This window comes from Micromys minutus (assembly GCF_963924665.1).
Source record: "Micromys minutus genome assembly, chromosome: 32".
NCBI classification, from domain to species: Eukaryota; Metazoa; Chordata; class Mammalia; order Rodentia; family Muridae; genus Micromys; species Micromys minutus.
In genome coordinates, this window is record NC_137967.1 from 20,707,052 (window position 1) to 20,720,801 (window position 13,750).

Here is a 13,750-nt window from a genome sequence, read left to right on the forward strand (position 1 = left end):
CCTCTACTCCTCTGTTTTTCTACTCCTCTTCTCCTCCTCTTCTTTTGCCTTTACTACCCCCCTTAACTCCCCTCCATATGCCCTGAATAAACTATATTCTGTACTAAAAAAAACAAAAACAAAAAAAAAATGTTCTGGGGTAATGGTAGCACAGAAACTGTGGGAGTTGCCAAGTGATGACTGGTTCAAATTGAAGCCAATGCCATGAAAGAGAGCCAATGTCTGATGGCCTATATGGCTAGGAACCAGAGACTGGACAGTCCAAAGATTCAGGATATAAACAAACTAGAATGGAAAAACTTGATGCAATTATTATCAGTGTTATTCTTTAATAGTCATAGATTGGTCCCCACCCTAATAGTCATGGAAGAAGAATCATCCAGAAACTATGGAAACAGATACAGACACAACTAAATACTTAATGGAGCATGGGAACCCCACAAAAATGAAGGAGGAAGAGTTGTAAGAACCAGAGTGTTAAAGGACACCAGAATAGCATTGCCCTCAGAATCAACTTATATGGGCTTATAAGGGCTAAGAGAGACTGAATCAATAATCACAGATTTTGTATGATTTGGGGCTAGATACTCTGCTTGTGTGTTATGATTATGTAGCTAGGTGTTCTTGTGAGATCCTTATCAACAGGACTGAGGAACGTCTTTGACTCTTTTACCTGCTCTTAGGACCCTTCCCTCCTCCTAGGTTGCCTCACCCAGCCCTGATATGAGGCTTTGTGCCTAGTGTTACTGTAAATTGTTATGCTGTGTTTGGTTGATATCCCTGGAAGCCTTGTTCTTTTTTTGGAGGGGGGTGGGGTAGATAAAAAGGGAATGGATTTGGGGGAGGGGCTTGTGTGGGAGGATGGGAGGGAGGGGAAACAGTGGCAGGAATGTAATGGAGAAAAGAGGAACAAAATAAAGAAAGAAACACATATTAACAGGAAAAAGAATCATGCAAGGTCTCATTGTGAACACAACTCTTGGAATAGAGACCATAGAATCAGGACTTGCACCATGAATTTTACACTTGTGCAGCAAACAAGCTGAGGATCAAAACTATTTAGAAACTAGTTATGACCGCAATTCAACATTGCCTCCCCTTCTTTTGCCGCTCTTCCTTACTTTACATGAATGACTGGTCTCCGGGCACCATTAACATTAGCTGAATTACTTAAACATGGGATGTATTTTAGCATATAAAGGATGCACTTATCACAGCAGAATCAAAGCATCCAAGGTTTGGAGACTCCTGAAAGGTTTGGTTCTTATGGAGTATGAGGGTTGGCTATATATTTGATCCACAACCTAAGCTGCTGATGACTTTGTGATCCTGTTTGTTGTATTGATGTCTGCTTTGTTTTGAAGACAGAGTCTTACTTTAAATTCTGCCTTGTTCTCATACACACATGTATTGCAGGATCACAGGCATGCCTCCCCATGCTTGCTGTACCTGAGTAGTAACTGATCATTTTCACAACATAATTTTGCTCCGTGTTTTATTCCAACAATAAATAAATGTCATGATTCTACTGTGGGATGAGAGGAGGGGTTTCCCATTCATCATGGCCACCTGACTGGGTGACTGGCCTTTGCATCACCAGCTCGGTTGGTGACCACACACTGATACTCTCCAGCATCTTCACTTCTGACATTCTCTATTCGGAGTCCACACTTTGTTGGGGACAGTGTCCTCCTTTCCGTAGGCTTCACACTGTATCTATTGAAGAACCAAAGGATGGAGACTCCAATGTCAGGTGTAACACAGGTGAAGGTCACAGATCTGTGTGCATTGACTGTGGTGTCAGTGATTCGCACAAATGGTTGTGTCACAGGCTCTGTGGAAAAGAAAAGGAGAGGTCCAAATGACAATAATCTTTCAGAAAGCTCCACCAGTCCCTCTTTAGTTAATACTTTTAAAAGTCTCTAAGGTGGAGAAGTTAGAGCTGTAACTACAGACATATCTTGTGCTTTTGATCAGACACCAATGACCTGTGTGATCCTGACTCATCCACTATGTTTCCTCCATCTCAGTTTCTGTGTGATAAAACATGTGATAAATGATCACCACTGTATTTGGAAGTTAAGCTCATCTATGAGCAATGGCCTGATCTTAGGATGTGGCAACTGCTCAAATCAGTAGTGTGTGTTACTATTGAACTGAAAAAGAGAATTGTCCAGGCTGGACTCATGACATGTAGTTGGCTTCTTTCCTGGCACTTGTCCACTGAGACTCAGTAGAAGGTGATACACAGGAGACCTACATGACCCCAGCTATCATGGTGGTACACAGCTGGTCCCATACTCTATGAGAGTTGGACAGTCAATAAAGCCTTGTTTCCTGTCTGTTCTGAAAGGAAATCAACATCAAACATTGACAAAAAAAAGCTCCCCAGTGTGTCCTAGACTCCAGCCAGAGGCAAAATTTTGGAGCCAGAGCTTTCTGGTACTCTATGCAAACACCCAATAACTTCCTCATCCAGTTCCTGCCTGAGTCTCATAAAGGTTCTCTTAGGGCCATGTGCAGAGTGAGAATGCCAAGAGTCTGCACTGAGGCTGAAGTCCTCATTCTGAGTTATCCCACACACATTTTTTCTCTGTGGAAGCAGAAACTGGTGAGGGATTCTGATTGACTGCAGGTGGTCTACCTAATTTATGTCCTATATATAGTAAGTACCCAAACCCGAGTATAAAAACACAATGCAGCAGGAGAGAAGAAACAACCCAATCCTGACAGTCAGTCCAGTGTATAAAGTAGGAAAATTCATAACCAGAATCCAGAGGCCATTAAGAGTCACTTACTGTTTACATAAAACCGCACATGTGCTCTTTCAACTGTGTGGTTAACATTTAAAGTTTCTAGTGTGTACATTCTTGCATCTTCCTCAGTGACGTTCTGGAGCAGCAGGGACCCACTGGCATACACCATCCCTCTTCCTCTGTATGCATACTCCCAGGTGGTGATATTCCAGATTACATGGTGGTGTACAATTTTAAATGCTGGGACCCTATACATCGAGTTGTACCAGGTAAAGGATATCAGCTCTTCTGGCAGATTGTGGACGAGGAGAAGAACACTTTCCCCTTTAGCAGCAAACCGGGGCACTGCTTCAACCATGAATTTGGAAGCAGTGCTAGGGTCACAACACTGAAATCGGGAGTCTGGAAGGAAAAGAGAAAAGGCTGTCACATGCAGATCACTCTGCTTGCTGAAAAGATGCTGACCTCTGTCCTGAACAGATAAATTCTTAACCAAACCTAGAGACTCAAGTGTTGATTATCTATATCACTGAATAAAAGTGACCAACATGTCCTCCTTCGTTCCCTCAGTGACCCTGAAAGTGTCACTTCCTCTATATAGAGGTGTCTACATGGCTGCTTGCTTGCTGCCCTCACTCAGACACTGCACACACTCATGCACACTCAGGTTTGAGATGATGCCTCCTCTGAATTCTATAGATCCCAGATTTTTACTTTGGTTTTTTTTTTCTTTCATTGCTTGTTTTTCATTCTGTTTGTTTGTTTGTTTGTTTTATTTCTTAGTTCTTCTCTCTGGATCCAGGAAAGCCCTGACTTCATCTTCTATGTGTTGTTGCTGCTTTTGCTGGCAGTCCACTGGATTGGAGTTGACTGGGGGACTGGAGCAACCTTATCTTCAGAGCAGGCTCAGATCTTAGGAAACATTGTGGTATTAGGGACACTGATTTTATGTCAACATGACACAATGTACATTCATTTTGAAAGTCAAGGCTTCTGTTGAAATGTCATAGCCTGTGGGCAAATATGTATTATATGGTTTAATTGGGAATTGATGGGGTGGGGGCATGTAGACAACAGCAAGCAATTTCACTCTTGGGCTATGCATCCTGAGTCACATAAGAGCAGGTTGAGCAAGCAATCCATGATGAGAAAGGCAGTAAGCAGCATTCCTCCCTGGTCTCTGGAGCAGCTCCTGGATTTTATTTATAACAAGCTCAATTTGAAGCTAATAAACACTGTAATTTGGCATGAATAGCCAAAATCCATTGTTTCCTATCAGCTTTAAGAGAAACTAAGAATAAAGGACTGGAAATATGTTCTCCCGGGTCATTTTAGTTCAATCTTTAAAAAACAACAGGCATGAGCTTTCTGATTTTGAGCCCCGAGAGACTGGGAAGAACCTGACATCTTAGACTGAGTTAGCATCAAGACCTTTATTGATGCAGATGAAGTCAGAAGATAGGGTCTGATGTATGGCCTTTTGTCTCTCTATGTTTGTCTGGCACTAAGGGCTCAAACCTGCACGTGGAAACACAATGCAAAAACAGGAAGGCACAGACCAGGCATGACAGCCCTGTGTGCCTAAGCCCCACCCAGCAATAATGATTCCCTGAAATCACTTACTATCAACTCGGATTTCTACATGTGCTTCTTCACTCTTCATATCTGTACCCAGTACTCTTAGGGTGTAAAGTCCAGCATCCTTCTGAGTGACATTTTCAATCATCAGGGATCCATCACTGTCCAGTGTCTCTCTACCGCTATATGCAGGTCCAAGTACACTTGAATTCCTGCCTATTGTGTATCGGCCAATCTCAAGTTGTCTGAACACAGTCATCCCTTTGAACCACAAAAATCCTTGCAGATTCTCTGGGAGATTGTAAACCTGTAGAACGACACGATGCCCTTCAGAAACGATGGGGGGCAGTGATTCAATACTAGGCTGGGAAGAGGTGACAATGCGCCCGCAGTTCCAAAGGAAGACTAGAAGAGAAAAGAGGGAGCCAATAAATTGCAACCACCAGTTTTTTTGTAAGATGAGACACTGTCCTGAGAGCATTTTCATTACTCATAGTAGTTGTGTGACTCCCCATCCAACTCTGTGTCCCTCTACTTGTATTGTCCTTTGTTTGGTGCTCTCTCTTCATGTGTCAACATGTCCCTGGTTCACTGCCCTCAAATCCCTGCTCATGCTCAGTGTTGATTGGTATTGTGGTGATGCCTCCTGAACTTTCCCCTACAGACCCTGAGTCTTTACTCTCTGACTTCTTAGTGGTGGTGGTGGTGATGGTGGAATTGTGGTTGTTGTTGTTGCTGCTGCTGCTGCTGCTGCTGCTGTTTGGTTCCTCTTGTAGTTCCAGACAACAGCCAGCTCTCTTTACTGATCTATTTACCAGTCCACTAAAGCTGGAGCTTCAGAAAAACCATGGTTTGTCTTTGTCTTGCATTTTTAACAAATGGTATCTAAAGAAAACTTAGATACCTGTGGACAATAAATGAGTGAGTGAGTGAATGTGCAGGACCTTTTGTGGCCATGAATTTTCTTAGGAAAATTGTTGATTTGATAAGTCATTGCATTGCTTTGATTTTTACAATTAATTATAAATTATATTTTGTGTGAGATTGAGTACAAGGACGACTTCAGTGTGGGTGGGTGCAGAACACAGAACTTGGGTGGACGTCAGAAGATTTTTGTTTATTGGTCTCAGCTTATCAGAATATGAAATAAATGCATATGCTTATTCAATCAACCATGGTCTGGGGGTGTTTCTCTAGAAAAACACTGCTCTGTCCCCTCCACCTCCGGTGCTACACCATGTTCCTCTCCCTCCTTTTGTTTCAGCTATCCAGAACACAGAGTGAGCACCAAGGCTGATTAACATCCCAGGGACCAAAGATAAGATGACCCTTGAGGTGATATCTGCTGTGTCCTGACCTTGGTCACTCAGCACCAAAAATGAAAACTCTGCACAACCCTGTGACACAGTATCTCAGCTATGCACTCACTCTGCCCCCATGTTCTCAATGCACTGAAAAGATGGAATTTGACATGGATATATGTGAGGTTCCAAGGGGACCACCTGAATAATATGTGAGAAAGGGGATACATCTAATTTTACAGGAGCCACCAGTAAGAATTATGACCCAGGACAAAGCCCCAGGATGGGACAGAAATCTCATACCCTGGGTGTGCAGGTGGGGTGACCTGATTGCTAAGAAAAAAAGGCTGAGCTCTTTCATCTGGTGTAATATTTCAAGAGAATGCTCCAAATCCTTCTACTTGCTGAGCTGTGTAAAGGGTCTGCCCATGAGCTCCCTGGTCTTTTTGAGATGCCTTGGACCTCTGTCTAGTGGATTTCTTTTGACTATCCTATATTTCCCTAAGAACATAAATCAAAGGGATAATAGAACATAATCCCTTGGCAGTGTAGCAGACTAATTAAGGAGACAATATGTCTAAAAATGCTTTGTCAGTGGTTTCAATATGGAAAGAACTATGGGTGAAACATGGCTTGTAGGTAAATTACTGATTCAGGCAAATGCATTTTTTTATTTTGATTTGTGTCCTGATGGTGCAACTGATGACGATTGCAGTAACTGGAACTCCCATATGTGGAACTGTCCACATCAGGTTAGACTATTCCCATTTGCCTGTACACCAGAATTCCTTGAGCTAGACCTGAAAAGGCAAAAACTACTCAGAAGGTCTATCCCTCTCCTTGGCATCTATGAACTATTTCAAAGTCTCATAAACATGTCATGACAATTAAGTAATAAGTTAGGTACCTACACAGATATGGTACTCCTGCTGAATCACTGGAGGATATATCCAAGGGACCTAGCCTAATGATGGCCTCATGCATGACAAAGTACAAGACTTTCACTACTAAAAAGCACTGTTCCCTGCCAACAGAAAATCAAGACTCAACCTTTATAAAATGCTTCTAAAAGTCATTAGGAGTTGAGTCAGGAGCAGGAGTCTTGAGCTAGGGTTTCCTGGTGCTCACTTCTGCGAGGATCCCCTTTTGTTCTCAATCATGCCTAACATTGATTCCCTCAGGGTCTCTCTCAAGCGTAGATTCCTGCTAAGAACCCCGCGAGTCCAGACAGATATCTTCAGCAGGTATCCTTGACTGAGTTATCCAGCATGTATCCACTTCCCTGCAAGGTGAAGTCGAATGAAGGATTCTGATCAATTGTCATTGTTTTCCAGCATGTGTGTCCTGCACTTAATGCTCAAACCCCAACAAGGGGAAACAGTGTACAGTAGAAGCAGCCACAGCCAGGCTGGACACTTCTCTGTATGTCTAGTGGAAAATACCCACCCAGCACCCAGAGTTCACAAAGAATCACTTACGGTTCACATGGAGGAACGTGGATGTTAATGATACAGTTTCTGCATGTTTGTTGAAGGTTCGTAGGGTGTAATATTCTCTGTCCTTCTGGGTGATGTTGTGGATCAACAGGGATCCATTGCTGTACAATGTCTCTCTATCACTGTGTACACGGATGTCAGAGGCCACTGCATACATTGCAATTCCACGTTTCAAATTTGTCCTCCCTTTAAACCAGGTGAAGGTTGCAAGATTCTCTGGCAGATTGTGGACAAGGAATAGGACATCTTCTCCTTCAATTGCGTGGGGTGGCACTAATTCAATGGTGACTTCGGAAGTGGTAGACAGGTGCCAGAAGGTTAAAAGGGAGACTAAAGGGGAAAGAGAGAGAAACCAACCATGATGAGCAGCCTTACTTAGGTGTTGGGGAGGGGTGTGTTGACCTTTCTTAATGGAGGTAAGTAACATGACCTCCATTCCCTCGCAGTCTCTCACTGTGTTGTCAGATCGCTCCACAATTTTCTGTTCAGTTGTCCACCTGGCTCCCCATATAGCTTTCCCATATTTTGTGGGAGGATACCTCTCTGATCCCCTCTTCTAGAGGGTCCTCACTTTCTGACTTTTCTTCTCTGTTCCTTTTGTGCAATAAGTCACCTCCTCTCTCATCATCTTCCAGATACTCTCACTTCTTGTCCATTAGAATCAAGAATCTGTGAGGACAGGGACTAATCTGAGGTTTTTGGAAGCCTCAGTTCCTGGAAAAGATGCAAATACTAGTGCATGAAGAAAAGGAAAGAAAAGAAAAGAAGATAAAAGGGGACAAAGCAAGCAAGCAAGGACTGAAGTGTGTCTCCATGGTTTATCTACACAGTTCCCAGGTTTGGCATGAATGACAATAATAAATACTCCAGTGTAATTTCAATTATTCTACATTTATGTATGTTAGATGTGTATTTCTGAAGGCAGATCTCTCGGGGTGCTCATGTGAAGGTGTATGCTGCAAACCTGTACAGAGGCACATGTCCCAGTATGAGCATGTACAGGGGCAGGCCACAGAACCTGTGTGGAGGGCAAAGACCCAACAGAATTTTTTTCTCTTCATCTACCATGTGGGAGCTGAGGAGTGAGTTCAACTTGTCAGGTCTCAACACACTGAGCCATACAGCCACCCAATTCTGTGTGATTTCTATTTAAAGAGTCAACTGTCATGATTGGAAATGCCTATCTTTACAAGATGGCAGACGGTTTACTTGACTGTGAATGTGGAGTGCTTGCAGCTTTTCTCCTATTCTCAGCCACTTCTGACTGCTGACAGATTCTGACCACTATGCCTCTGTCCCTCACTGTACCTTCTGCTTCATGAAAGCAAACAAAACCCTCAAGTCTCATCTGATAATCCTGTCCTCATTTGGAAACTCCAGCATACTTCTGTGTTCCTCTCCACCCCCAGAGTCAGAATGGGCACCCTTACCTGTGAACAGAATCCCCTGCCATGGGGCACACCCCTGGCAAAAAAGCAAAGCAGACGCCTCCATCATCTCTCTTCTCACTTTGCTGTCTTGCCTCTGAGAAGAACAGCTTCACTTCCAACAGGGCACCAGCCTCACTAGTCCTTTATCCTGACCTGAGCCTTCTCATGCAAGAGCACTTCCATAATATAAGAGGCTGTGTCCACAGCACTGCTCTGTCCCTTTCACTCTGAGTCCTGCCCCTCATTCTTCTCAACTTCCCTTTACGTTTTTCCTCAAAGCAACACATTGAGACAACAATGCCGATAAGCATCCTCATGCCCTCAGAGAACAACAGCTCATCCCAGGGAGACATCTGCCATGTCCTGTCCTTGGGTCTTGGATAATCAAAGACAGATACTCCATCCTGCCATAGGGACACAAAGACCCAGGTGAGCTCCCAGTCTGCCCTGTGTTCTAAGTGCTTTGGGTAGGTGGGATTTCTTTACTCTGAGCAGAAATGTCTGTAAAAGTTACAAAGAGACCAGCTGAAGGTTGACTAATGATAAAGATAAATCCTTTATCACTAAAGTCAACAGTCAAGATCCAGATCCAGAAGAGTGTCCAAGGGGTAATTGTGTGAGACTCTCCATGTCCTCCTTGTTGGGAATAGGTGACCTATACATCCTATAAAGGATGTTAGGTTCTTTTTTCTATGAATAATTTCAAGGCAACCTTCCAGCATTATGTGTTGGCTAAGCTGTGACCTTGGTAGGCCCATATCATCTCTTGTCTTCCTGGAAAATCTTTGCCCATTGTCTGAGTGACTGTCCAACAGTCTAGCTGCCTTCTCACAGCTTCAGACTGACACCTTTCGAGAGGGTTTGACAATTGATGCTCTACAAATAGGTTTACTTTGAGTTTCAGGTTCATGCTGCAAGACTACCAACCTAACCCTCCATGGGGTTAAAATTGTCACCTGCGCCTTCCAGTCTCCATTAAGCACACAGAGCTGGGGGTCCAACTGCCATTCAAGCACAAAACTTACCTGCAGAGAACTGATCTCCCAGAAGCACTCTACCTCCTAAGTCCACAGATGGGACCCCACTATCTCTTCATAGTCTGTTAAAAGAAAGACCTGACAGGAAACACAGGGCACAGGAATTGTTTAGCAGCCTGGAATTAGATTCTTCTAGTCTCTATCTGCACCCAGTGCTGGGGCCCTCCCACTGCCATAGGGATAAAAAAAAACTGCCTGCAGAGAGTTGATCTCCCAGGAGAACACTCACTCCAAAGCCCACAGGCTCACAGGCCCACAGGAAAGGCAAGCTCCAGTCAGGAACTGCAAGACCAACTAACATCAAGGATAACAAGATAACAAAAGTCAAGCACAAGAACTTAAGCATCAAAAACCAAGACAACTGGACATCACCAGAACCCAGTTCTCCCAACACTACATGTAATGGATATCCCAACACACTAGAGAATCAGTTTGGGTCTTCAAATCACACCTCATGATGATGATAGAGGACTTTAAGAAGGATATGTATAACTCCATTAAAGAAATACAGAACACAAGTAAACAAGTAAAAGCCCTTAAAGAAAAACCAAAAAATCCTTAAAGAATTACAAGAAAACACAACCAAACAGGTAAAGGAATTGAACAAAACAATATATGATCTAAAAATAAAACTAGAAACAATAAATAAATCACAAAGAGACATAACCCTGGAGATAGAAACCTAGAAAAGAGATTGGGAATCATAGATGCAAGCATCACCAAGAGAATACAAGAGATATAAAGAATTGCAGGAGCATAAGATACCATAGAAAACATTGACACAATAATCAAAGAAATTACAAAAAGCAAAAAGCTCCTAACTCCAAAAATCAGGCAAATTCGGGACACAATAAGAAGACCAAACCTAAGGATAATAAATGTACAAGAGAGCAAAGACTCCAACTAAAAGGCCCAGTAAATATCTTCAAAAAAATCATAGAAGAAAATTTCCCTAACCTTAAGAACAAAACGACCGCCTTTCCAACAAGATGGTGCCTAACGCAAAGCAGAAAGCTCCTGCCCCTCCCAAATCCAAAGCCAAAGCAAAGGCCTTTAAAGCTAAGAAGGTAGTACTGAAAGGCATCCACAGCCACAAAAAGAAGATCTGAACATCACCTCCTTTTCAGTTGCCCAAGACTCTGTTGCTCTGGAGGCAGCTGAAATATCCTTAAAAGTGTGCATCCAGGAGAAACAAGCTTAACCACTATACTAACAACAAATTCCCACTGACTACTGAGTCAGCCATGAAAAAAAAACAGAGGACAACAACACACTTGTGTTTATTGTGGATATCAAGGCCAACAAGCACCAGATCGAACAGGCCATTAAGAAACTCTATGAAATTGATGTGGCCAAAGTCAATACCCTGGTAAGGCCTGATGGAAAGAAGAAAGCATATGTGTGCTTGGCTCCTGATTGTGCTGTTCTAGATGTTGCCAACGGGAATAGGATCATCTAAACTGAGTACACATGGCTAATTCTAAATATACTCCTTTTATTCACCATAAAAAGAGAACAAGATGACCATGAATATACCAGAAGCCTACAGAACTCCAAATAGATTGGACCAGAAAAGAAATTCTTCTCTTCACATAATAGTCAAAACATCAAATGCAAAAAGAAACTAAGAAAGAATATTAAAAGCAGTGAGGGGGGGAAAGGTCAAGTAACATACAAAGCAAACCTATAAGAATTACATAAGACTTCTCAACAGAGACAACGAAAGCTAGAAGATTCTGGACAGATGTCATACAGACACTATAAGAACAAAAAGCCAGACCAGGATACTACACCCAGAAAAACTTTCAATTACCAGAGATGGAGAAAACAAAATATTCTGTGACAAAAACAAATATACACAAATAAAGCCCTACAAAAAATAAAAGATGTACAACTACAACACAAGGAGGAAAACCACACCCTAGGAAAATGAGAAAGTAATCTTCTTGCAACAAAAACAAAAGAAGATAATCACACAAATGTAATTCTACCTCTAACAACAAAAATAACAGAAAACAACAATCACTGTTACTTAATATCTCTTAATATCAATGAACTCAAGTCTCCAATAAAAACACATAGACTAATACACTGGATATGTAAACAAGACCCAGCATTTTGCTCCATACAGAAACACAACTCAGTGACAAAGAGAGAAGCTACCTTAGAATAAAAGGCTGGAGGAAAAATCCAAGAAAATAGTCCCAAGAAACAAGCTGGAATATCCATACTAATAATAAATAAAATTGAGTTTTAACCAAAAGTTATTAAAAGAGATAAGAAAGAAAACTTCATACCCATCAAATGAAAAAAACATACCAAGATGAACTCTAAATCCTGATCATCTATTCTCCAAATACAACGGCACCCACATTCATAAAAGAAATTCTACTAAAGCACAGAGTATATATTTTACCACACACAATAATTTTGGAAAACTTTAACAGACCACTCTCATCAATAGAGAGATCATGGAAACATAAACATAAACAGAGACATAAAGAAACTAATAGCAGTTATGAAACAAATAGATTTAACACATGTCTATAGTACATTTTATCCTAAAACAAAAGAATATATCTTTTTCTCAGCACCTCTGATACATTCTCTAAAATTGACCACATAGTCAGTCAAAAAAACAGGCTTCAACAAATACAATAAGATTAAAATTATCCAATACATCCTATCAAATCAACACGGACTAATTAATACTGGTCTTTAATAACAACAACAGAAAGCCCATATATACATGGAAGCTAAACAATGCTCTACCCAATGACACCTTGGTCAAGAAAGAAATAAAAAAAATTAAAGACTTAAAATTTTATTGAAAATGAAGACACAACACACCCAAACTTGAGTAACACAATAAAAACAGTGCTTAAAAAATAGAAATACATAAATAAATAAACTTATAGCTCTGAGTGCCTTCAAAAAACTGGAGAGAACATACACTAAGAGCTTGACAGCACCCCCTGAAAGAACTAGAACAAAAAAACGTAAATGCACCCAAGAGGAGTGGAAAGCAAGAAATACTAGAACCCAGGACTGAAGCCAACCATGTAAAAAGAAAAAGAACTATACAAAGAATCAACAACACTAGAAGCTTGTTCTTTGACAAAATCAACAAGATAGATAAAACATTAGCCAGACTAACCTGAGGTCAGAGAGACAGTATCCAAATTGACAAAATCAGAAATAAAAAGAGAGACATAAAAACAGAAAGTGAGAACTTTTTTTAATTATTATATGCTACTACAGAAGCCTATACTCAACAAACTAGAAAATCTGAAGGACAGAGACAAATTTCTAGACTGATACTAGGTACCAAAGTTCGATCAGAATCAGATAAATGATCTAAACCCGTAACCCCTAAAAAAATATAAGCATTCATTAAAAGTCTCCCAACCAAAAGAAGCCCAGGACCAGATTGGTTTGGTACAGAATTCTATCGAATGTTTAAAGATATTTTTCAAACTATTCCACAAAATAGAAACAGAAGAAACACTATACATTTCATTCTTTGAAGACACAATTACACTTATCTCTAAACCACACAAAGACTATACAACAAAGAAAGAGAACTTCAGATCAATTTCCCTCATGAATATCACTACCAAAGTATTCAATAAAATTCTTGCAAACCAAATCCAAGAACATATCAAATCATTCACCATGATCAAGTAGGCTTTATCCCAGGGATGCAGGGATGGTTCTATATATGAAAGTCCATCAATGTAATCCACTGTATAAACAAACTTAAAGGAAAAAACATGGGATAATCTCATTAGATGCTGAGAAACCATTTGACAAAATTCAATACCTCTTTACGTTAAGTCTTGAAAAGATCAGGAATTCAAGGTCCATACCTAAACATAGTAAAACCCTAGTAGCCAAAACCAAACTAAATGGTAAAAAACTTGAAGCAATCCCACTAAAATCAGAAACTAGACAAGGCTACTCACTCTCCCACTACGTATTCAATAAAAAATGTGTAATCCTAGAAAGAGCAATTAGACAACAAGAAGAGGTCAAAAGGATACAATTTGAAAAGGAAGGAGTCAAAATATCACTATTTTTTCTTTTTTTTTTAACAACTTTATTTTACAAAACAAAGATAAATGTACAGATTTTAAGCATTTAATTTTAATA

The 13,750-nt window shown here is 40.9% G+C and overlaps 1 protein-coding gene and 1 pseudogene across 2 annotated transcripts; one reads left to right on the forward strand and one right to left on the reverse strand.

Moving 5' to 3' along the window:
- Positions 1-1,559: 1,559 nt before the first annotated feature.
- Positions 1,560-8,625, reverse strand: LOC308413844 (pregnancy-specific glycoprotein 22-like; the record flags this gene model as incomplete). Its single annotated transcript, XM_080908953.1, has 5 exons — positions 1,560-1,834; positions 2,799-3,158; positions 4,380-4,739; positions 7,114-7,461; positions 8,562-8,625. 5 exons carry the CDS (start codon positions 8,623-8,625, stop codon positions 1,560-1,562), a joined length of 1,407 nt encoding a protein of 468 aa, XP_080765079.1.
- Positions 8,626-10,587: 1,962 nt separating this feature from the next.
- On the forward strand, positions 10,588-11,057 carry LOC308413846 (large ribosomal subunit protein uL23-like; annotated as a pseudogene). Its single transcript has one exon. The product of its transcript is annotated as a large ribosomal subunit protein uL23-like (transcript).
- The last annotated feature ends 2,693 nt before the right edge of the window (positions 11,058-13,750 follow it).